General features: G+C 38.9%; 1 protein-coding gene across 3 annotated transcripts in view; it reads right to left on the minus strand.

Moving 5' to 3' along the window:
* Positions 1-15485: 15485 nt before the first annotated feature.
* BRINP3 (BMP/retinoic acid inducible neural specific 3) overlaps positions 15486-25383 on the minus strand; it is a 238220-nt gene continuing 228322 nt past the window's right edge. For all 3 annotated transcript variants that reach the window (XM_065842591.2, XM_065842590.2, XM_071810578.1), the window contains one exon: positions 15486-16963. In XM_065842591.2, coding sequence (XP_065698663.1) covers positions 15847-16963 — 1117 coding nt within the window. In that variant the 3' untranslated portion in view covers positions 15486-15846. The remainder of the gene's footprint in view (positions 16964-25383) is intronic.

Raw genomic sequence — 25383 nt, forward strand, 5'->3', positions numbered from 1 at the left:
GCAGCCTAAAACTGCATGTATAACTTCAAACTGGCCCTTATATATAAGGGTAAAATTTCATTGGCAAGGATATGAGGATGGCAAATCCTGAACTGTAAAGGAGAGGGTTGGGAGATTTGTTCTCACCAGCTGGTCACAGAGGAAGGTTGTTTTCTTGGGAACAAGAACAAAATCTCCATTTTGCAGCAGAGCTGAAAAGGTGGACACAAAATAAACAGTGCTGCTGACAGGAGTTGTCACCATATTTAAGGCTGATGAGTAGTAATTAATGTGGATTCTTTCAAGCAAGACTTTCAGGCTCAAGTGGTGCTTAGTGATTGATAGAGGAAGAGGAAAGAGAGAGAGACACTCTCACTCTGAATTTGAATTTACTCCCTGTGAAAGTCTGAAAGTGATGGTGAACGGGTCTCACAGCTTTCAGCAGCAATGAAGGGGTGACTCGTTTGTGTATTTTCTCAAATTGCAGGATGCTTTAAACAAAAGAGCATTTGCAATTAGAAGTGAACCTAATACATTCTTTCTTTCTTACACAACTTCAGGTCTGAGAGTGATTTAGAACCTGATGGAAACTTCCAGTTCTTTGGCTCATTTCTCAGTATTCATAGTCCTCATAAGTTCCCTGCAGAGCTTTATGAGTTAAAAATATGCTCATCTGAGAATGAATGACTGAGAAAAAGTTGACATAGGTGACAATGATTGAAAAGTACTAATTTAATTCCTTCCATCTACCTCAAGTGCCAACTACCTGGAGAAATATATCTTAATAAGATGTAAGATGTAAAATGTAAGACACAGGATATGGTAGATATATTTTATGTATGAGAACTATACATCTTCTATCTTTTGTAATTTGCAAATTATGTAATTCTCAAATTTTAGACGGAGGAACCGTGTGTAAGGCTGTGGCTCATTGTTTTCTAACAATCTGTCAAGCTGCAGAAATGTTTGCAAGCACAATGCAAAAGACCACAAACGCCTTTATTACTGGTTGTAGTGTTGATCCTTTCAACATATGGATACTGTAATTATAACTATCTAAAAATGAAAAAAAAACATATGCATATGTATAAGATTATAGGTGGACTTTACAGTCTTGATGCACAAATGTATGTATCACATAGGTGGTTAAAACATAGTCTCACTGATGTCAGGGGAGGTAACACCTAAGCTCTGCCCAGATTCTTATTTAGGTCTTGTCAAGCTACAGCTATTCTGAGTGTAACTTCTTACCCATTCTCATAATACTTGAAACCAATCCCAATGTACTGCTTCACCACACAGTTCAACTGGATGAAAAGTGCACAGGTGTGTCCTGCCTCAGATTCTTTGAACTTTTATCGATCTGGAAGATTAAAACCATGTCTCATGAGGAAGTTCCGAATGGGCTACAGAGTTATTTTATGTGATTCACCCTTCGCTTTGCTCAGACACACATTTCCTGTCACAAAATACTTTCATGCTGAATTGTCATACATTGCAGTAAATAGTAGCCATGTCTGTGCCATCTATAGGCCATGTGTGATTAGACACTAAGATTTAAGGAAAAATGACTGGGATTAAGTTTTCTCACAAAGTGACCTACTGGTGAATTATCTCTTGATTTAGTGAACACAGATGATCCCAGTTCTCTGTTATCTGTGTTGAAGTCAGATAGTGTATTTCCTCATTTTAAAACTCTTTGAGTACCATTATTTATCACCAATTAAAAAGAAGGATGGATAGTACAGAAAAAAGATAAATTAAAACAGCACTTTCCAGCTCCCTTCACCTCCCCTTTGCTCCCAGGTTCAACATCACTCCTTCGTTCCCAGCTCCTACATCTCCTCCCTAGTGGAGTGCTGAAAGGGGAATGAGGAAAGGCAGGTTGCAGTCAATGCATGACATCTCCTCTCTGCTGCCCTTTCCTCCTACTATTTTTCCTCTGCTTCAGTGTGGGTCCTGTCCATGGGCTACAGACCTTTGGGGTAAACCTGTGCTGGTGTGGGGTCCTCTGGGGTGCACATCTGCCCCACTGTGATCCTTTCATGCCTGGAGCACCTCCTCCTCCTCCTTCTAGTCTCACCTGGGTGTAGGCAAGTGTAGGGTCCTGCACATAGGGAGGAACAACCCCGGACACCTGTACAGGTTGGGGTGACCTGCTGGAAAGCAGCTCTGCAGAGAAGGACCTGGGAGTTCTGGGGGACAACAGGGTGACCATGAGTCACCAATGTGCCCTTGTGGCCAAGAATGCCAGTGGTATCTTGGGGTGCATGAGGAACAGTGTGAGCAGCAGGTCAGGGAGGTTGTTCCTCCCCCTCTGCTCTGCCCTGGGGAGGCCCCATCTGCAGTTCTGGGTCCAGGTCTGGGCTCCCCAGTTGAAGAAGGACAAGGAATTACTGGAGAGAGTCCAGCGCAGGGACACAAAGATGCTGAGGGGTCTGGAGCATCTTTGTGCTGAGGAGACACTGAGAGAGCTGGGGCTGTTGAGCTGGAGAAGAGAAGCTGAGAGGGATCTGATCAATGGATCAATATCTCAGGGTGGGTGTCAGAGGATGGACCAGACTCTGTTCAGTGGTGCCCAGCGCCAGGGTGAGGGGCAACGGGCACAGACTGAAACACAGGAGGCTCCATCTGAACATGAGCAGAACTTGTTTGCTGGGAGGTGCCAGAGCCTGGCCCAGGCTGCCCAGAGCGGGTGTGGAGTCTCCTTCTCTGAGACATTCAAACCCACCTGGACCCACCTGTGTGATCTGCTCTGTGACCCTGCGTGAGCAGGGGTTGCACTGGGGATCTGCAGAGGATACTTCAGCCCCAAACAGCCTGGGATTCTGGGATTCTTCCTCACACTTTCATCCTCACTTCCAGTTTATTTTCAAAACAGTAGTATGGTAGAGTTTCATTAACAAATGAAATATTTTTGCTGTGTGGTGTAGATTAGATGCTCCATTGATATAATTAATTCTATTTAAAGTTCTGTCTTAATTAGCACAAAGTATACACTAACTCAGACAAAAAATGTTGGATATGTTGAATGAAGAGTTTACTCCTCCAAAACCAGTATCTTCTTCTCAAGGACTTAAGAACATTATAGCATGTAAAAACTTTTGAATATAAAAACTAAAGTTCAACCAAGGATAGAAACAGTTTTTTGATTAGTTGTGAGCTTTCAAGTAAAAACAAAAACAAACGTAGAACATCCAGTAATCAGAGAGATATATTAGCATAAATTACATATACTTAGCATAATTACAAAAACAAGCAGCATTTGAACATCAGAATCAGGCTTAAAAACATTTGACTGTGTTGTAAAATTGAAGACTTGGACTTTTTTAGTGTTTTGGTTTTGTTTTTTCACATCATGGAGTTTCAGCCACAGATGTCAGTTGCACTCAAAGCAAGAAGGACAGCAAGAACATTTTCATCTGCCACAGAAATGGGAGATGTTACATATCAGAAACTTTAATGGCTTTGGCAGCTTGTAAAACTTCAGATTTTTCTTTAAGCTTGAGCCTAGTATGCAACATGCCATCTGGAAGCCTATTCCTCAATATATTCCCATTATATTGCTGATGGTTTCTAGACAAGCTTAAGGACTAGAATTTTTTTGTGTTAGCACAATGAAGATTCACTTAATGACAACTTTCCAAGACCTGGGCTTTAAAACATAAATCAGGTACCACCAGACTTACAGTAAAGTCCATGATTTGGCAAAAGATCAGTGTTTCCTAAATGAGTCAGTTCAGCCTGTTTGCTAACAGGGAGAATATACATTTGCTCCAGATAAATTAAAAAAATAATAATAATAAAAAAAACCCAAAACCAGAAAACAGTTAATCAAAACTGATTTATTTTGGAGGATTTTTTTATTTATATTAACTGTTTGACAAAATGTTAATTCATTCCCTTAGATAAACAGCAAGTAAAAATCACTCTCCCTCAAACCACAAATTAGCCAAAGCATTCATAGATCACTCTTGATCACTCTTGATAATAGGCTTTTTCCGTGGAGTCCATTTCACCCAGTGTGCAAAGTGCAGCTCCTCACTCTCAGCTTAATGCATTTAATAAAACTTAATGAAACATTTGTAAACTTAATGAAGCACTCTGGAAATGAAAACAAAGGCAAGCCAATATCATTCTAAATGGAAACTAGGCCATCACACTAGTACTGCTAGAGTGCCTGAAATTGTGCTAAGCTTTTAGTGTGTCCTCGGGGGTTAATAGGGTAGACCAGAATATCATAGAAAATCCTGTTACAATAAATAATTTTTATTTTTATTAGCATGTCCAAAAGCTTCAGTCAGATACAGTTTTTTTACATTGCACTGTGCATTCTTACTGATTTCCTGTACAAGCAGGAAAGGTAACTCTGTAATAAGGTATTGCCATTGGTTGTATCGTTGAGTTTGTAAAGCCTTAGCACTGAGCCTCATTAAGCTTTCTCTGTCTGAACTTTTCTTGACTTGCTGGTAGAAGCTTTGATTTTACTCAGTTTAGCTGTAACTAGCTATTAGCTATGGATAATTTGTTTTTCTTCTCTTATGCTTATGGTACAACCAGAGTTTTTATATAGATGGAATTAAGAAAGAGTTGTTTTGTGTAGCAAAACACAACTTGAACATAATGATGTAGCATGGAAAACTACGGACCCAGTGTGACAGCGGAACCCTAGAGATAAAGGGACACAGGCTGCAGGGTATAGGAACACAGCACAGGATAATAAGAGACAGGGCACAGGCTTGGCACTGAACAAGTAACCTACAGTCAATTAAAAAAATGAAGACCTCGGGTTGGACAAAATTGTTTTAGAGATAACAAAAAGAGCAAACCCTAAATATCTAACCTGTGCAAAATGCACCATGTGCAGTGAACTCACATATAGCATGAACTTTCACACCAGTGAAGGAAGAGAAAGGTGTAGAAGCTTGTTAGAAAACATTTGGAAATACCAAGCATATCCTTGAGATGGAGGTGGTGGAAAATCACACCCTATTCTTCCCAGTAAAGGAACCGAGATGCTGGTATCTTGCTCTATGTGCATTTGCCTGAAGCCAAATAATATGTTTAGCTATTATTATTATGGTTGTTATTTTTCAGTGTGCAGAAGTATTCTACTCTTGCCTTTTTTGTTTTTATTCTAATAATTTGATCTGAACCAATATTAATTCTTTGATTATTCTGTTAAGGTTTTATATATCCTGATAAAAATAATTTGCTTTACATGAAATATTTGTCTGAAGAAGCTGTATTTTTAGCATGATTTTTTTTTCTGATGATAGGAGAAATAATATAAAGATCTGTCTTTGTGTATATGTTCATGCGTGTGTCTTTACAACAACAAGGCCTTTGAGACACATGTATAAAGACGGAGTGCTGATTCTTTGGAAGACAGATTCATAATGATGTTGACTGACTCCTTGAATAGTTGGAAGTCGGCTTTCCTAAAAGTCAGGGTCCTGACTTAAGTTTTCATCCCTCAGGACTGTGAACTCCATGAGCGTTTGATCACTACAGCCCAGGCTGCTTCCAATCTTGATGTCACCAACCAACTCGCTTGGGTGACCGACACATCCAGTATCATGACCCCGCATGATATGCCCCACCAGATACTTGCTACAACCCATCACTTAAATGACCATCTAGCACTGGAACAGGCTCCCCAGGGAGCTGTCAAGGTCCCAACCTGACAGTGTTCAAGAAGAGACTGGACAACATCCTCAGACACACAGGGTGACCTGTAGGGTGTCCTGTGCCCGGACAGGAGTTGGACTCAGTGATCCTTGTGGGTTCCTTCCAACTCAGGACATTCTGTGATTCTATGATCTCCCCTGAGCAGCAACGTCTGGGTCAGTGTCTCTGGGATACCCAGAACTACCCAAGGGGTTGCTCCAGGAGCAGCATCCTGTGCTGTGTCACCTGAAATGATCACCAGTTTTCCTGCCAGAACACCAGCATGGACCTCGCTATCTCAAAGCAGCTCAAGCAGCACATCTCTGTTGCCAGCTCTTATTTGAAGCACTCCAGGTCACTGTGCTCCCTAATTGCCATTTAAATACTGATTAGGAGCCAGGCACAGGTGCTTTCCCCACCAGCAGATCCTTTCCTGCAGGACTGTGAACCCCTCCAAAGACCTTCCCAGTGAGGTTCAGTCACCTGATGAGTGCTATTGCTGCTTTCCTGGTAAATGGAAGCTGAGCACAGACGCTTTCCACTGTGTCTAATTCACTGTAAATGCAGTATTGCATAGTCATATAGTGAAATGTGAATTTCTGATACTTTTTTAAGGAGAAATAAGACCTCATTCTTACCCTAGTGACAGTCTTCTTAAGATGAAGGGGTTTCATTTGTAGCATTTTGCCTGTTCTCCAGTTGCCTCCTGCCTGTTGGCACAGACATTGGCGAAACAGATATCCAGGACCTGATACTTATTTATACATTTTCAGATTCAAGTTTTGGAGTAACCTGTAAAATTGTTTGAGCATAAAGGTTTTTCATTGCTGTGAATGTACAATAAGCTTTTGAATAAGAAGAAGTGGGACTGCAGCGGCGTAGCTTGCACGTGTGGACGCTTGATCCCATATTTTACAAAAACAGGCCTCATTTGCACTGGGTAAGATATAAAAACTGCCTATTCACAGGTTTATCCAGATCTAACAGGCTCATTACATGTCATCAAATTTATCCTCATACTTTCTGATTTGGATGTGCAACACCTGAAGCATGCCTAGTTTAGACTAGTGATTTATGAGGCAGGTTTTGCTCCCTGAGTTTAATTTGATTAAGGGATATTTCCCAGAACTTACCAGGGGAAACCACGTTATAAATTCAAACATCATATTTCATAAGGAGATTTTACATTTTCTCCTAATGTTTTAAAAATATTTCCTTAAGGCCTGATTCTGCAGTAGTCTTTGCATTAAGCTACATCAAACCTTGCTGAGTTTCAGTGCATTGACTAAGGAAGCTTCCTGCGTGATTATGTGTAGCTAAATGTGGACCTTAATGACTTCTTGTGACCTTTTTGTTATAACTGCTTTTAAAATTCTTCTCTCCTCTCCTCTCCTCTCCTCTCCTCTCCTCTCCTCTCCTCTCCTCTCCTCTCCTCTCCTCTCCTCTCCTCTCCTCTCCTCTCCTCTCCCCTCCTTTTCCCTCCTCTCCCCTCCCCTTCTCTCCCCTCCCCTTCTCTCCCCTCCTCTTCTCTTTTCTTTTCTTTTCTTTTCTTTTCTTTTCTTTTCTTTTCTTTTCTTTTCTTTTCTTTTCTTTTCTTTTCTTTTCTTTTCTTTTCTTTTCTTTTCTTTTCTTTTCTTTTCTTTTCTTTTCTTTCTTTTCTTTTCTTTCTTTTCTTTTTTTTCTTTTCTTTTTTTCTTTTCTTTTTTTTCTTTTCTTTTTTTTCTTTTCTTTTTTTCTTTTCTTCTTTTCTTTTTTTATTTTCTTTTTTTTCTTTCCTTTCCTTTCCTTTCCTTTCCTTTCCTTTCCTTTCCTTTCCTTTCCTTTCCTTTCCTTTCCTTTCCTTTCCTTTCCTTTCCTTTCCTTTCCTTTCCTTTCCTTTCCTTTCCTTTCCTTTCCTTTCCTTTCTTCTCTTTTCTTTTCTCTTTTCTTTTCTTTTCTTTTCTTTTCTTTTCTTTTCTTTTCTTTTCTTTTCTTTTCTTTTCTTTTCTTCTTTCTTTTTCTTTTTTCCCCCCTAATCTCTCACATTTCAGAATTTCCTAGGGAATACCCGTAAGCTCAACAGAGTTAGTATAAATAACAGTCTTAGGACTTCTGCCTATTTTTGTGTGTGCCTTGATTATTCATGCTGTCCAACGTTACACATCTAATCTAGGTTAGGAACCTGGGATCTTTGGATAGTTGATGGACAGCTGATGGACAGGCTATTGAGATGTTTGAATTTCCCTTCAGAGCTTTATAGCAAATAGAAGAAGCCTATGTTTCTATCTTAAAACACTGATTTCAGACATCTTAAGTTTTACCAGACAGATGCCTTCATGCAAGCATGGATGGCTTCAGCTATCTGAAATGTGTTACCTTATATCAGTGTGATCAGAGCTTGATACAAACCAGCTTCAGCTTCTCATGAATTGCTCATTCCTAGAGTGCTTAGGTGGAAATGACATCTATTAACCTTAAAGTCAAATAGCTGGACTTTCAGGGGGATTACTGTTCAGTGAATTGCTCTTTATATAACAGCTTTTCCCCACTTTATTAAAAACATTAGAACTTAGCTCAAAGAAAAAAGCAACTAGGCAAGTTCAATGAGTAACTCTGCATGCGTGTGTATAAATTATTCTAATAAATAATCACATAAAAAAAATCAAATATATCTGGGATGAACTGAAGTGATACAATTACTCCCATGTATTCTAATAAAATAATAAGTCTGGGATCACATTGCTTTTCCTGAAGAAGGGAAATATTTGTAATCAATATATTCCATTTAACCTAAGATGTATTGGAAATAACACTGATCTGTTCAATCTAAATCAGTTGCATTTGGTAATTTGAAAATAAATGTTTTGTAGTTTTCCATGTTTATTAATAAATTCTAGTTGGCTACAGACCTTTATGTTTTCATTGCTCCAGATAAAATTTTTAACTAAGAATTTCCATTTTCTGCTTGGTTTTGACAAGTCAGTATATTAAAACTTAGCAACTCAGTCCTCTTCTTAAATTTATAAATCCAAATAGAAAAAGCTGTGATGCTATCTGGTAACCTGCTGTGAAACAAGAACTTACATATCTAATGTTGTTAAGCTGTGTCCCTGAAGAAATACTGATTTTGGTAGTGAAATCTTGAGTATTGGACAGCAATAGATGAATTAAATTCATAGAATGTCAGTGGAACAAAACCAGTTGGTTTTTTTTGTTTTTTTTTTAAATCATTTTCAGATCACTGATACACTGATTACTGTCTAACCTATGGCATGTCTTTTAAAAACATATGCACCAAGGCCGTTATGTTAACAATGTAATGATGGGATAAATTTGTTACACTGTAAGAATATGAAATGCTTTCAGCTTCTGCAAATAAAACTGACTGATGTAATTGTATTCATTGAGCAAAATGAGCATCATATATTGCCCATCATCTCTTTCTGGAAATTGTCTTAACTACATTTTTTAGTGTGGGTGTTTTGTAGTTGTTTGTTTGGTTTTGTGTATGTGTTTTTGGGGAGCTTTTTTTTTTTGTTTTTGTTTTTTAGTGGTGAGGAATTACTTACTTGGAAAATTTCTAATTATATGTAAGACATATAGTTATTTAAAATTATTTGGAAATCTAACTCATATGACAATAGTTTTCTCTCATGTTATGATGCCTTAATTTTACAGGCAAAGGAGTTTTGTCTTAATACCCAACTGATATGCTGAATAACTAAAGTGGAAGTGGGGACTCAATAAAAAAAGACACATAAAAGATCTACACATTGGTAATATTAGTTATTTTTTGTAGTTCTCTTCTTAACTTTTAATATTTCAAGTTTCTTCTTTGCTGAGAGAGAGTGAGAGATGTAAGACAAAATTTTGTGTGTTCAAAACTAATTATGGTCAATTTTATTGTGTCTCATTCATGCTAAGAGATTGTACCTAATCCTTGTATTTCTGGTTTTCTGTTGTATCCATCCTTATTGTGTCTAAATGCTCTGAGAGTGAGTTATGACCTGTGATGAGTTCCCAAAGGGACTTCAAAAACTCTTTGTTCTTCCCGCTTTTCCCACAGAAGAACAGTGTTGATTTGTGCACACCTAGCTTTGTTTTAATCCTCTTCTTCCCTCCCGCCTTTCATATCAGCTGAGAAATGACAAAAAGCCTTTTTTTTAAAAAAACGTGGAAACTCTTGTATTCTGTGAGATAGGTGGTCATGCTCTGGATCAGGCCCTCTCAGGGGGGTGTTGTTTTCAGAGCAAAACCATCTCTGCCTCCCGGGTGGTTTTACGCCCTTTCGTGTTTGCTGTACATTGAAGAGGAGATCATAGGCAAACATACAATAACAGGTGTAGCTGTGGTGCAGCTGTGTCCAAAGAGCAGACACTTCCACATAAACTATTGTTAGTAGTGTTGTCATTTAGATGTATTTCTCTTTCATATACGCATATGCTGGGCTAAAATGCAACATAAAATAAAGAGCAATATGTAGGCGTGATGACAAGAGACATTGATAGTTTCAGATGTATGTTACCATCCGAGAAATAATCTATAGGGAAGGAAAAATTTGCACCATTTCTGGGAGGTAAAACTGTTTTATTTTCATAATTCACACCTTAATGTTGTTGCTTTGGCAAGGAGAGAAAGAAATTATGACCCCTGCTCCTCCACACTCACTCACTCACTCCTAAACCAGTGTAGTCTCTGGTGTTGTGAACTTTAGCTCCTCTGTCATGTGGGTAAGTTAACATTATATACACTGTGTCCCAGGGCTGTAGATATCATAAGTGATATCTGTACACAGAGCATTCGATTACTATACTACGTTTAAAACAGATTTCTTACTTACCATATGAACACAACCACAGGCAGTGCTACAGGATCAGGGAAGAGCGGCTGGAAAGGGGAAAAGGACCTGGAGGTGTTGGTGACAACAGCTGAACACGAGCCAGTGTGTGCCCAGGTGGCCAAGAGGCCACCAGCGACCTGCTGTTCATCCAGAATAGTATGGTCAGCAAGATTAGTTAAGTAAGTAAGTAAGTAAGTAATTGTACTCTGCACTGGGGAGGCCAAACCTCAAATATTGCGGTCAGTTCTGGGCCCCTCATGCCAAGAAAGAGCTTGAGGTGCTGGAGTGAGTTGAGAGAAGGGAACGGAACTGGTGAGGGGCTGGAGCACAAGTGTGATGGGAGCGGCTGAGGGACCTGGGGGGTTCAGCTGGAGAACAGGAGCTGAGGGGAGACCTGATCTCTGAACTGCCTGAAAGGAGCTTGGAGCCAGGGGGGTCGGGCTCTGCTCCCCAGGAACAAGCGCCAGGAGCAGAGGAAACGGCCTCAAGTGGCACCAGGGGAGGTTGAGGTTGGATGTGGGGAACAATTTCTTCCCCAAAGGGCTGTGGGGCATTGGAACAGGCTGCCCAGGGCAGTGCCGGAGTCACCAGCCCTGGAGGGTTGGACAGATGGAGGTGAGATTCTCAGGGACATCAGGTAGTGCCAGGGGTGGGGTATGGTTGGACTCGATGATCCAATTGAAATGATTCTATGATTCTATGAAGCTGAGTGAATAGATCCAAACTCAGTCACACAGTCCTATAAACTGCCTCTGGTATCTCAATCAACTGTGTATGCCAGTAATGACACTACTAATTGTGGTGTCAAGATGTCTCATGTCATTGATTCTGATGAAAAAAGAACTGTGGCATTTCTTGTTGCTGAGCTCCTACGACATTTAAAGCGATCTTGATCTCTTGTTTTACCTACAATGGGACATAAGGCTTCTCTTCTGTTTCTTTAAAAGCCTAAACAAATGAGACCCTTCTTCCTTCCCTCTCTCCACCTTTTCCTGACGATCTTGCCAGGAGTCCCAGTTGCACCATCCAGCAGAGCTAGGGGTAACTGCAATCACAAGCTTTATTTTAGGTTCTGTCATCTACGTGTCAAAGAAACAATAGCTGCTGGATCTGATCCTTCACCGTATCACATTTGCCTATTTGCTGTCACAGCTCTATTGCCAGGCAAGACTCAAAGTTCAGATGTAGCTCATTACAGCAGTCATGTGGGTGTTGATCCCTTATCTTCCTTGGTGATCTGCTAAGTTCTGCTTTGTATCCAGAATATGTCCAAGCAAACGACCTCTGGACAGCTGTAGCACCTCCCATCATGTCTCTGTCCTCTCTCCAGCTCAATCTGCTTGCTTAGCCTGGGAAAAACTGGTTGCTCTTCACCTTTGCCTCTTAATCGACTTGAGGTAACTGCTGAATAAGCACTTTCACAGAATCAAAGAATCCCAGCCTGAAGGGACCTCTGTAGATCCCCAGCGCAACCCCTGCTCATGCAGGGTCACAGAGCAGATCACACAGGTGGGTCCAGGCGGGTTTGAATGTCTCAGAGAAGGAGACTCCACACCCGCTCTGGGCAGCCTGGGCCAGGCTCTGGCACCTCCCAGCAAACAAGTTCTGCTCATGTTCAGATGGAGCCTCCTGTGTTTCAGTCTGTGCCCGTTGCCCCTCACCCTGGCGCTGGGCACCACTGAACAGAGTCTGGTCCATCCTCTGACACCCACCCTGGGATATTGATCCATTGATCAGATCCCTCTCAGCTTCTCTTCTCCAGCTCAACAGCCCCAGCTCTCTCAGTGTCTCCTCAGCACAAAGATGCTCCAGACCCCTCAGCATCTTTGCGTCCCTCTGCTAGACTCTCTCCAGTAATTCCTCGTCCTTCTTAAATCTGTCCTTCTTAAACCTCTTAAACTTTCACAACAAATGCAGTCTCCATATGCATACTTTCGGAAACAAAGGTTTTTCCTCCAAATATTTGTCCAGGCATAACCGTTGTGTGGCAACGGAAAAAATACTCTGAAATCCAACTACACCTCTCCCCACCTTCAGCCACTAGAATTTGACCACATTTTCTTTCTTCCTGTATCTTTTCGGTAACAAATGAGAGGAATGAAAGTTTATTCATCTTCACAATATTTTAAATATAATTCAATTCAGACTCTGTATTCTGCATTGTGTCACCCAGGGGTTTATATTGCTCTGGCAAACTGAATTCTCATTTCTAGGCAGTGATAAGCTATCGTTATTACAGTTTTTTTCGTGCAACAGGAGTTCTAGACGTTAGTTTGACTCTCAGCTTTTAGACATGATCTGAACTGTATTTGCTTGGAAAACAGTATTACAAGATTTTTGTATCAGATAATTATTGCCTTCACATAAAGAGGAAGGTTACTGTAACTGTAGTCACTAACGCTTGTTCTGATTCCTGGTTTAGGTTGTCACGGTGTCACTGGTGATTGCAAAGGGAAACGGACAGAAAACAAAACAAAAAACAGAATCAGAAATCACAGAAAATCACAAAACCAGAACAGAATCAGGATCTGATGTACAGCATACACTAAATATTATCTACCATGTCCAGTTGCATCCATAGATGCAGCCACAGTTGTTTCTTCCCCAGAATTGCATTAATATCTTTTTACAAAATTTTCTTATGGATCAGGTGCTTGTCTCTTTTGACTTACTCATCTTTTTGTTATACATTCTGGAGTTCTTTTTGAGAACATAGAAAGATTTCAATTGGAAAAGTATCAAAAGGGAAATATTGTTAGTTCCTGTTTGTAACTTGAGAACCAGATAAATCCTGTGACTTTTTTTCATTGCTCACTTTTTTTTTCTCCCCATTTATATTTAACTTTATGGAATCCAGTTTGGGTAAACCAGAAATCTCCACTATTCCAAGATCCCACAGTTTCCAAAATCTGAATCTAGTTCATAACTAGTAGGCTAAGAAAATTGTATCATACTTTTAGTTTGGCACAAAGATATAGCAATGAGAGGCCATTTCCAATAGTCCAATCAAATACACTTAATGTGTTGTGTAATTAATAGTTGGCTTGTGGAAACCTCTTTTGGCTTCTTATTTGTACATTCTATTGTGTACATATTTGGGCATAAAGAAGAACTTTCTATCTTGGCAGAGGAACATATTAAAAAAAAAATCAACTCAGAAAAAATAATAATTGAGGAACTGTTTAAGGAAGAAACATTAAAGTGGGGGGGAAATCCCCCAGATCATTTACCATGATTTTTTCTTTTTGGCGTTTTGTTCATTTTATAACACCATAGTCTTTTGTTTATCTAGAAAGACTACTCAAGGTACTGAATAGTAAAATCAAACTATCTAATTCTACAGTTTATTATATCTGCTAAAGACATACCAAAGGAAAGGCTTGGAAATGAAAACAAGAATGGTAAGAATATGAAATGAGAAGGTCTTACCGATGCAAGAGCAAGCCAAAATTTTGACACAGAGAAGAAGGGCTGAGTTATGTAATTTACCAACAAAAGAAAACTCTAAGTAGAAATTGACCAGGAATTCATCTAGAGGTTGATTACCAGAAAAAAATATGCTAATTTTAGTTCTGAGGGTCTTCCCAGTATAGGAGGTCTGAGGAATTATCTGAATGTCTGGTGGTGAAATAGTAATCTTTATGAATGTTTGGTGACATCAGGAGAGAGAGGTATCGCTAAATAAGAGATTTTCCTTGGCAGTAGGTTTCCCGAAGTGTTTCTGGCCTCGTGTTTTGTTTTGGTTGCATATATTTACGAAGCACTGCATTTCTTTTGCTGCTGTGGTCCAGCTAGAAACAAAGCGAGGAGTGTAAATTTATTTCAGATTAGGATACCAGAATTAAATTGTAATATAACTAAATTGAAATTAATAAAATTGAATTTAATTGAAATTAATTGAAGTCTGCTTGTATTAAAATTGTATGTTAATTAAATATGGTATTTTTTCTTTCTTTACTTGGACCTAAAGTGGTGGTTTTATACATAATTATTTCCCATTTGAAAAAACAAATTGGCTTTTACATCCACACAGATTCAGACTTAACGTAAGGAGGTGCTACTAAAATATGTGTATAAATTTCTTTCACTTTACCCTGTATTTAATAACAATGATTTCTGATAGTCCAGTCATTTATACTATTATCTTGCACGGCGTACCATAGCTTCCAGAGAGTCCCAGCTTTTGCCATCTTAGATGTATTTGTTTCTGCTTGAATGCGTAAAATAACAAAGAACCTAATTCTGATCCACATTAATTAATTTCATTAATTGATAATGACATACTTATTTGCACTTTCAGCTTTATGAATGAGATTTCAATAACTGTCATCATCTGTAAAAGGGCACCAAAAGGTTATTATCTTTACTAAGGAAAAAAAATATCCACGTACTAAACAGTTGCATTTTTAGGGAAAATTTTTTAATGACTTTGAATCTGATTAGCATGTTTGGTATTCAGATAACTAGTTCAAAACAGATAATTCTAGATAAATATTATAATGTGTGTATTTGGGAGGAGTTAATGTATACATGTGTTTAATTCTTTCTATAAATATGCAAAGCAAAGGATTATGGAGACTCTCAAAAAGCACTTTGGCTGGAAAAGGTTGTTCCTTTTGTAATGTGAGTAACATCAGTTGCAAAGACAGCCTCTGACCGAACTCCTATTGAGCCAATGCGACCTCTCATTACTGTGCATCTCACAATTCTAACCTCCTGTCTGTCCTAAAACACTCAAAATTACCACTCCGGGAGTCTGCATGTCATAGTAAGCACCTTGAAAAGGGCATGCCTTCGGAAAGTCTCAGGTCTATCAAGTAAAGCATCACTACAGTTGTCACTTCAGCTCAGCATGAACATTTACATCCATGTCCTAAGAATATGGCTTTGGTTTTTCTACAGTTTCTGTTAAAATCTTGAATCACTATCTTCTCTTCAACTACATCTCCTGTATTCAACACACACAAAAGTGTATCAAGGTTACTACTTTTGTGTAAGAAAAAAGAATCCCACAGCATTTCTTTTTAATAACTGTTCTGCTACAAAATTTTATTGGTATCCTTCTATGTTCCCTCTAGAGGATGTAATGCACAAAAGCATTGCCACGGAACATATAAAATTACAAATGAAATTTATTGTAAAAAGTACAATGTCTTCTAGACTGGTGTCAGTATTTATTTCATTCATAAACCAAAACTGCAGGTATAATATATTCATTGTCAGCAAGTTCATGTGTGTAAATTGCCATCCAACAGTATTGACTGATATAAGACAGATATTGAAAAGACAATTTAAATTTACTCTTCCAAACATAAACTGTTCCACAAAAGCACTGTAAAAACTCCTTCAAGGTTTTGTGTTGTGCTTCACATTTATGGTTAACTACATAATTTGGTTGTGTCATAATCCACTGTGTTTGGCAATTTGGCATTAAAGGCCTGCAAAGCAGATTGGATCCTCACCACTTCACTGGTAGACAGTTTGAGTCTATGACGGAGCAAGCAAGAGAAGAGGTCTAGACGACGTTGACCAGGTGGAGAGAGTTTATTTACACGATCCCGTATCTCTAACAACTGCAAAAGTGCTGAATCCTGTGATCCCTGAGTATAGGGGTAGTCCAGCTGCAAAATCAAGTCCCGAATTGCTTCTGGGTCAAAGTGCATGCTGTAGCCAAACACTTGAATGTTGTTGATTTTCATGTAGCCCAGATTTCTTGAGGGATCAATAAATTCCAGGGGTTCGTAGTAGATGCTCTCATTGCCGTTTGGACCATTTGACTTTATTCGACTCCTCAAATAAATGTGTACAGTTTCAAAAAATGTCTTCCACTTGTTGCCCAGAGTCAGTGTCCAGTTATAACACTGAAGGGGCAAGTCCAGTTTAGTCCGCTCCCAGTCTGGGAAATTATTTTCATTCACAGGCATAAACCAGCTCTCAGAGTGGCTGCCCCCAAAAGGGTTAACATAAACAGCAAGAACGGGCTCCAAGGTGCTGTTTTTAGTTAGGCAAATTTGAAGAGAGAGGCCCAGTATCATATGGACCAGGCTGGACTTGTACTTGTTACTCTTAAGCGTAAGGAGCATTCGCTTGCGCCAAGAAGGATCGAACCAGCTGTTGAGGCGCATGTCATTGCTGATGAAAATGGCATGGACCTCAATCCTCCGGTCTGTCTTCTGCAATAAATACTTCATTTCCATATCCTGAAGGTCAGTCTCGAACCCAATGTAGTGCTCTGTTGATTCGGCCACCTCAGGCTTGCAAAGCCCTTGGCTCAGCATGTAGCCGACGTTGCAGCTCCCGCAGCGGGTGCGATTGTCAGGAGCGCAGCTCAGGCACGCGGAGCCGTCCCCAACCGTGCACGGGAGGAACCCGTGGCAGGCGACCTGGTCATTAGGGCAGGTGCACGTGTGAGTCTCTTCGGAAAAGCTTCCCAGGAGGCCGTTTTCATTGCAGTAGAGAAAGGACTGGATGCGGTTGAGCCAATAGTTGGAAGATCTGCAACGTGAAAATAATGTATTTTAACACAAAGAGAGACCTGCACACAATAAATACAACCTTGTTATTTTATATGGGAAAGAGGAAAATAAAGCTGGTTTTAGTAGCAGATTAAAGCACTAAAGTCAGATGACAGCATCTGCTGTCACATAAATACATGTATAAATTGCCTTTTAACAATGCAAAATCACAAAAGAAAAGATTCCTTATAAACTCATAGGCACAACAGGAACATTTGGTTCATGTATTTGTTCTCATTGCACCTCTGTCAAGGAAGACTGACAAAGAGCCATTTTTCCCTAATTGTCTTCAAATTAACATCTTGAAATTTTATGCAGTTGAGATTATTTTTCCTCATACTATTTGATCAGGGAGGTGCTTTGTATGTATCTAAGTCTGTGTAACTCTGTACCGTCTATTTCTTCATGAAGATTTTTGTAAGCTTGTAAGCTTTCTTGTTACCGTCTGGAACTGCTCTGATTTATAGACCGTGAGCCAAAGTGCTTTCCTGGAATAGCAAACAGGACCCCGCACACCACTAAGACAGGTTCAGTCTTAATTCCTTAAAGGACTTCCAGTAGGAAGTTCTTTATACAATATCCCTACAGGAAGTCATGTGTGAGAATGCTGTGTTTGCTTTTCATCTTTGGAGGTGAAATTAAACGGTCACTTTAATGCTCTTGCCATCTCATTTTGGTTTCACTAGAAATGTCAGTTTATGTCCTGCATCACACTGGGAAAACTGGTGCTGAAACCAGCAGTTTAGGCTGATGAGGCACAGTCACTAGAAGGACAATGGGAACAACGGGGTTGCATGGAAATAGTCAAGAGAAAAATTATCTTATTTCTTTGTCTGTATTTTTCAGTTCTTAATAATCCTAGCAATGCACAGTTTCAAGAACTTGTTTTGGCTGCTGCAGAGTCAGATTTATTGTTGCCACATGAATGACTATTTATACGGTTTCTTCCCTTTTCATTAATTGTTTAAAAGACAAACATGCAAGAGTCTCTTTTACTGCTGAATTTTTTTTTTTACATATCTGAATTTGTCTTAAGCAATTAATAATTCAGAATTTTTTTTTCCCCTGAACTATATATATGTTAAGTAAAATGTTAAAACTAAAAATCTATGACATGTCGAAGTCTGATTCTTCAGAAACATGAAAATAAAGACTAGTAAAATTACACAATTAATTCAGTGTATACTCTGGTGACTTTATTTTTTTTCTCTCTTTTTTTTTGGTTAGGGGAGGGAATATTGTTTGTTTGTTTGTTTATTTTTAATACACACATTGTCTATTAATATTTTCTAGAAGTATAAGAAAATATTATAACATTCAGGACAAGAATATCTAAACAACTTTCTTCTCTATGCTTATTTGAAAGTCAGCATTAAGCAAAAATTTTGGGGCAAGTTTATTCCTTCATTCCCTGATTAAAAATCATAATGTCCTTTCTACAAGCAAGGTCAATGTCACAATATAAAAGTCACTCCAAAACTGAGTAGAACATTAAAGCTGTTGCTCTCCCAGGTGGAATGGGAAGTTCCTGTGTACTTTCTCTTTTCTAGGAGTAGTTACATTTATACAGTCCAAAAATTACATTTGGCCCTTCGAAGGAAACCATGAGGCTGATGTGACCTCCAGTGAAATGAGTTTGACGCCCCTGCTTTAGATCTTTGGATTATGCAATTTGCTTCACAATAGCCTTTGTAAAGTTTTCACTTTATTTTGGTTTGTCACCTTGAACAGATAACTAGGCAGATTTCAATAACATGGCATTTGCTTTTTAATCTCCAAGTTTTCTGCTTGTACTGTTACTACCAGTTGGTACCACACAACTGCTGGGTCAACATTAAGTGTGTTCAACAGTTGATATTAATCAGGTTTGTAAATGTGAATTTTAGCATCCTCTTCCACTTCTCTTGTGAACAGAAGTCCATGTCTTTGAGAAGTTTTGTCATATATTAGGAGCACGTTTCCAAAAAACCTCATTTTGAGTAGACCAACTCTGATCTTACAGCTGTAGTTTTGAATTCATCTTGGTAGAGAATAAATATTTGAAGACTTTCTGTAAAGATTTTCTGTGTATCGCAAATTGTCATCCATAAAGATTAAATCTGCTTGGCTCACTCAGACAAAACAACTGTGTTCGTAGCATAAAGGATATGTTTGCATGATGTATTCCAGTCAGAAGAAAGCTAATGGTACCTGAGCTCTAAAGCGGAAGAGATTCACATGACTACGTTAGTATTTCAGCAGAGATTACTAGCCTGGATTTGATATTGTGCTAGTACAGACAAGAAGTTTCTGCACAATTTGAAGGTTAAGCATTTATCCTGGCTTAGAGCTCAGGCACAGATGGCTATGAATTTTTGGAGTTTATTTTTAGATATTTTCTGATAGATATTTGAATATTTGAATATTTCTTTACTGAAGTGTATTGGGTGTCACTGGAAAGATTTTGACAGTGGGGGACAGGCACAGGAATACCTTCTGTGAGAAGAGGCCAGGGGCTGGTCCATACCAAACACAGCTGGTTCCAGATAGATCCAGCTGGTTCCAGACAGATGTTCTTACCTTGACACACAGGGTTTTTTATTTTATTTTCTTCTCCTTTCCTATTGAAAAGGGTGGGTGAGTGAGCAACTGGGTGGGTGGGCATCTGTCAGCCAACCTAGCTTAACCCACTACATAAGGTAAGGGAGATAATTTACAGTTTCAATTTGATCCCTGTTACATTTCATCTGGCCTTTCTTCCTCTTAGATACAGTGGGTAGGATATATAATATTACTGCTTATTATTCCACTTATGATTTGGCATTGAATTAAGTGAAAGAGTGTTCTGCACATCTGTTTTTTCATATAGAAGAGGTTTTGGGAAAAGCATGGTTAGATGGGACAAGTATCTGGAATGGAGAGGATGTCAAGCAAAGGAAAAAAGCAACATCATGGCTTGACCGTAGACTGATGAAGAGAAGCGAGTTTGGAAAACGGGAGGAGTTCTCTTGATCCATGGAGGTGACTGAAAGGCAGATACTTGATGAGGAAGATGGCACTGCTGGAAGAAGATAATTTTCTATTGTTAGAATAAACCTACCTAAACCAGCAAAATTAATTTACTGGCAAGGGTTGATTAGGTTTGGGTTACTCACTTCTCCAACCACACGGTCTTTAAAACATTTTTCTTCCTTATTAATGATCTATTCTACTGTTTCTATTACTATAAGAAGCAAAATCTTTAATGTCACATTTTGTTCATTTTGTTTTAATGAGCCTACCTTCCTTTTTTTTTTTTTTTTTTTTGATAAGAGACAGAAGGAGCAGTCTGAAAGCCTGCATGAAATGACATAGCTGCACAATTAAGTACGTTTCCATTCTAAAACTTAGGTATCAGTTTATTCAGCTTATTAAAAGAACTATGTCCATGAGCGGTTGCAAGGAGACCAAGAACTTTAGAGAGAAGGAGGTGCAAGGAGGTTTTCTCCTTATTCCAGATAAAGTTCAAAACAATAACCTTCTAATATTTTTAACTTATTTTGATTTTTTTTAACTTGATTTTACCCAGAGAGATATGAAGAAGTTCTACTTGTCTTTGATCACTTTGCAAACATAAATTCTTTTTTGAAAAATAAAATCAACTGCCTTAGCTGTTTTTTTTTTTTAAAAAAAAGTTGTCACTAACAAATACTGTTATTCTTTGGAAATTATTACTTTCGCTTGGGTAAATTAACTAAATTAAGGGAAAACACATAAAACATCAGCAATATCTACTTTATTTAAGCCGTTCATCCGTAATTAGACAAATTCACCCTGGAGTATCATTCTGAAAGCTTTCTTATTCTCTTAGAAATAAAAAGAATTTAAAATTGTGGATCCTGCAGCCAAGGGAAAGGCGTGGTCAGAAGCAGATGCCTCCCAGGGGTCAAAGCCTGGCTGAACAGTGGTTGAAAGCTTCCTTAATCAAGTGCAGGAAGCAACATGACCACAGGTTCGGACCTTCATGGGGGGACTTCAACCGTTCCAGCACTGATGTGACAGGTGGGGTTAACATTGAAGGACATGAAGAATCTAGGAGAGCAAAGAAATGCACTGGGGATAGATTTTTCTGCAGGTATTGAACAAGCTGAGTAGGGGAGATGGTCTGCTGGAGCTTCTACTCATAAATAGGGAAGAACTGGTTGAGGATGTGAAAGCCAATGGCAGGCTTGGCTGCACTGGATGCAAGACAGTCAAGTCAAAAGCTGCCCAGAGAAAAAGGACCTGGGGGCGTTGGTGCCAGTGGCTGAACATGAGCCAGCGTGTGCCCAGGTGGCCAAGAGGCCACCAGCATCATGGCTGGTACCAGCACTGGTGTGGCCAGCAGGCCCAGGGCAGTGACCGTCCCTGTGCTGGGACCTGGGGAGGACAAACCGCCAATCCTGGGGACAGTTCTGGGCCCCTCAGGCCAAGAAAGACCTTGAGGTGCTGGAGCGAGTTGAGAGAAGGGAACGGAGCTGGTGAGGGGCTGGAGCACAAGTGTGATGGGAGCGGCTGAGGGACCTGGGGGGTTCAGCTGGAGAACAGGAGCTGAGGGGAGACCTTCTGATCTCTGAACTGCCTGAAAGGAGCTTGGAGCCAGGGGGGTCGGGCTCTGCTCCCCAGGAACAAGCGCCAGGAGCAGAGGAAACGGCCTCAAGTTGCGCCAGGGGAGGTTGAGGTTGGATGTGGGGAACAATTTCTTCCCCAAAGGGCTGTGGGGCATTGGAACAGGCTGCCCAGGGCAGTGCTGGAGAACCATCCCTGGAGATATTTAAAAGTTGTGTAAACAAGGCTCTCAGGGACGTGGTTTAAAGCTGAACTTGGCAGTGTTAGGTTAAAGGTTGGACTTGATGATTTTAAAGGTCTTTTTCATTCTAAATGATTCTATAATTCTATGATTAGGTTTCCTTTTTCTACTATTTTAGGTCAAATTATTCTTTATTTGTCTCAACTAATGTTTGTTTGTCTAACTACTCTATGCAAACTTGAGTATACCGAGTATACCACTCCGAATTCCTCTTTTTTATTATTCTCCATTTGAGATAATCAAGATCTACTCCTTGCTGTGATACCAGAAAGAAAAATGATCATCACTCTGTCATGGGACTTCATTGTATCCTCCCATTGTTTCATTGCTTTCAAAGTTGGGTTGATATGTGGGGGTCTATCGAAGTCACTAAGAAAAACTCCTGTTTACTTTGACAGGGACAGACTCTGAATCTGTGACTTTAAGATCCTCAAGTCCACATTTAAATTAATAAGAGGCTTTGCTCAAAATTTAGTACACTTTTATTCTTTTCTTCAGGCATAATTAATTCTTCTTACTTTATTCCCCACCACATTGTTCTGTACATATTCCCACTGTTATTCTACCTTTAATCAGTTTTATTTAATCATTTATATTCTCATTGTGTTAATGGGGGACTAGTGACAAAGGCTGCTTATCTTGAGCAGTTGCTTCTTGTTTATAGAAGTTAATAAATAAATTAAGACAATTAGCTTCTATGGGAGAGTTGAAAGAGCTCTCCAATTATTCTTTTAATGATACTGCAAACAGTATTATTTGATTTGGAAAATTATATTTACTGGCCTGATATGTCAGTTTTCCAAACACTGAGATACAGAACTTCTGTCTTCCAAACCTGGTGAAACTGGCAAAAATCTTCCTAATTACTTCAATGAACATCAAATCAAGATAAGCTGTAATCAAAAGCTATTTTGGGTGAATCATACACTTGAAATCATAACTTTACTTTAGAAATAAAGTAATATTTAATTTAATGAAATAAAATGCCTGATAAGTAGAGGATACTTCTTATCAAATTATATTATAAATTACAGCTCCATGGAAATTCTCTAGATTTTTTAAAAAAACTTTTTACTAATATTGAGCCATTGAAATCAATCTTTTGAAAACAGCACAAAATTGCAAAATAAGTGCTAAGTCCAGGATGGCAGTTCTATGAAAATATAAATATTATTGATTTTCCTGTTAGTTGGATATCTGTTGTCTGTATAGGAAACAGACCATCAAGCCTCTGCTCTGACTCGTACAGAGTGGAACACTGAGCCAGATAACCCAGACAAATCACATAACCCTGCCCCTTAGTTAAGAACCCTAAACTGGCTCTGCACTAATCTGAACTTTCAATCTTATTTTTTACTATAAAGGGTTTCTGGTCACGTCAACCATGTCTTGCGTGGATGAACAGGTGCCTTCAACCCTCGTTAATTTATTTGATCATGTACATCAATACAAATATACTTGGTTGTATGTGACAATGTTCCACAAATTTTATCAATTCTTAAAATTTACTGGGAACCAGATTGTTAACTAATTATGGTTTAATAACATCTCCACATTCCTACATTCAGTCCTTTTCCTCCTATGCTACAAGACAACCAGACTGCTGTTGCTGGATGATGAGACTCTTTCATGGCTGAACATTATGTTGCATAGGTTGCACTAATTAGTTGGCTACCATGCTTTCAGCTGGAATACTTACAGGGTAAAGAAAGCCTGGCATATAATCCCACATTGACATAAACATGATAAAAAATAGGATTATCCTGTGAAAGTTAATGTATCAGTTAACATCAGCCAGGTTTCTGATGAGAACTGCCTCAATGAGAAATATAAATCTGAAGTGTTTTGTTAGTTGAAATAATTCTATATGAAGTTGTACTGCATTACCTCTTGATGAAAGGCTCTTCACTTCTCGATTCTAAAGACTATTTCAAGTATTTCACCCCCTTTGGGGTGAAGGGGGAGGGGGACTATGAAATAAGTTTACTTAAAAAAAAAATATTTGAAAAATAGCAGTTGCAAGTTTAATCCAAAACATGTGCTTATGTTTGTTCAATACACTGTAACATCAAATATAAGATCAAAGCAGTATGGTCACCTTATGTAATAGTTGCAGCAGGTATTTAATCATGATACGACACTTTTACCTCTTTCTCTGCATCACTAAGTGCTTAACATCTGTTGTACATCAGATGGCTCAGTAGCAGATGATGAGTACTCAGTGAGGCAGACGCTAAGTAAAAAAATGAAGACAATTTAACAAGAAGTGCATAGGCAATAAAATACCCATTACCTATTTTTCCCCTCCTTTGGAGGCTGAGTCCAGTATAAATCTGTAAGGTGACAACATCAAAGCCAAATGCACTTAAAGGCACCTCTGAAATGTCTTACTCTTGATCGTGCGGGATCACCTCTTGGGTGGGACAAATAAGACTCCAAGCACTTTGTTTCTGTGCTGTGATTCATAACAAGAACATTAATTGCTACTAAATTTGATAATGGTCTTCGTGTGAATGCACTTTTCTTCTGGAAATTGGGGTAAAACTACCAGTAAAACACAGTCACCAGAAGGGCAGTGAGGGATTAGAAGAGTGATCAGTTTTAGTTTATTCAGCCTCACAAAATTAAAGCAGTACTGCAAGCACCGCTCAAATAAACATGCCTGAAATAATTTTACTGTGGCTCATGTTACAGGTACATCAGTGAGACTCTCAATGACAGCTGCAAATCCTACTCGCAAAGATGATACACAGGAGTGGTGCAGCTGTTCTGAGTTCACAACTTAAAATTTCACAGCTGGCTCCACCTGAGCCAGATACTTTAAACTGATCTAAATGTCTGGGCTGGCTTGGTGGCCCATGGTGAAAACCAGGCAAGTGACTGTGAGGTAAAGACTAAACGCATATAAAGGAAAGCCTGTACTTAGAGGGATGCCTTTCCTAGAAATACCCCATTAGCATGCAGAGGAAGGACATTAATTAGCTATGAAATCATTATGGAAGTGTTATTTGTTGATCCTCTGGCCCTTGTGCCACCATTCCCCACCCTTCTGAAGGCTTGTGCTGTATATTTTGAAGCCAATACTGCATATCACTTTTAAATTACAGATACACTTTGCATTATGAGAAGTAGAGGAATTAAGCCCCTATATTAAATCATATGAACTTGTGGCACCACATAGAACAAAACCGCCATGAGTTAGCTGATGTTCCTGACAAACAATATATTTACATTACAATTTTTAATGTTTCAGAAGATAATTCTGTGTAACCTGTTATGAATTTATTTACAAAGGTTTGTAGCTTTAACTATGCTAAAGTTGCACCCTTTTAATTCTTATAATAAAGTTTTTCTATTATGAGACATTTCTGCCTCATACACCTAAGAATTGTTATGGAAAAGACATTTTAAGATAACATACCCACAATTTTTTTGGACACAGCTATAATCATAATGACCATTGTGCTATATTGAAAAAGGAATAAAATTGCTTTGTAGTACCAGCTATTTGTTTAAAGAGGTTCAGATCAAATACAAGTTTTGAGAGCTTTACTAAATAATAACCCATAGTGCAGCAGTGATAAAGGAAATAC

Source organism: Patagioenas fasciata, chromosome 6 (genome assembly GCF_037038585.1).
Source record: "Patagioenas fasciata isolate bPatFas1 chromosome 6, bPatFas1.hap1, whole genome shotgun sequence".
In the NCBI taxonomy this organism is placed as follows: domain Eukaryota; kingdom Metazoa; phylum Chordata; class Aves; order Columbiformes; family Columbidae; genus Patagioenas; species Patagioenas fasciata.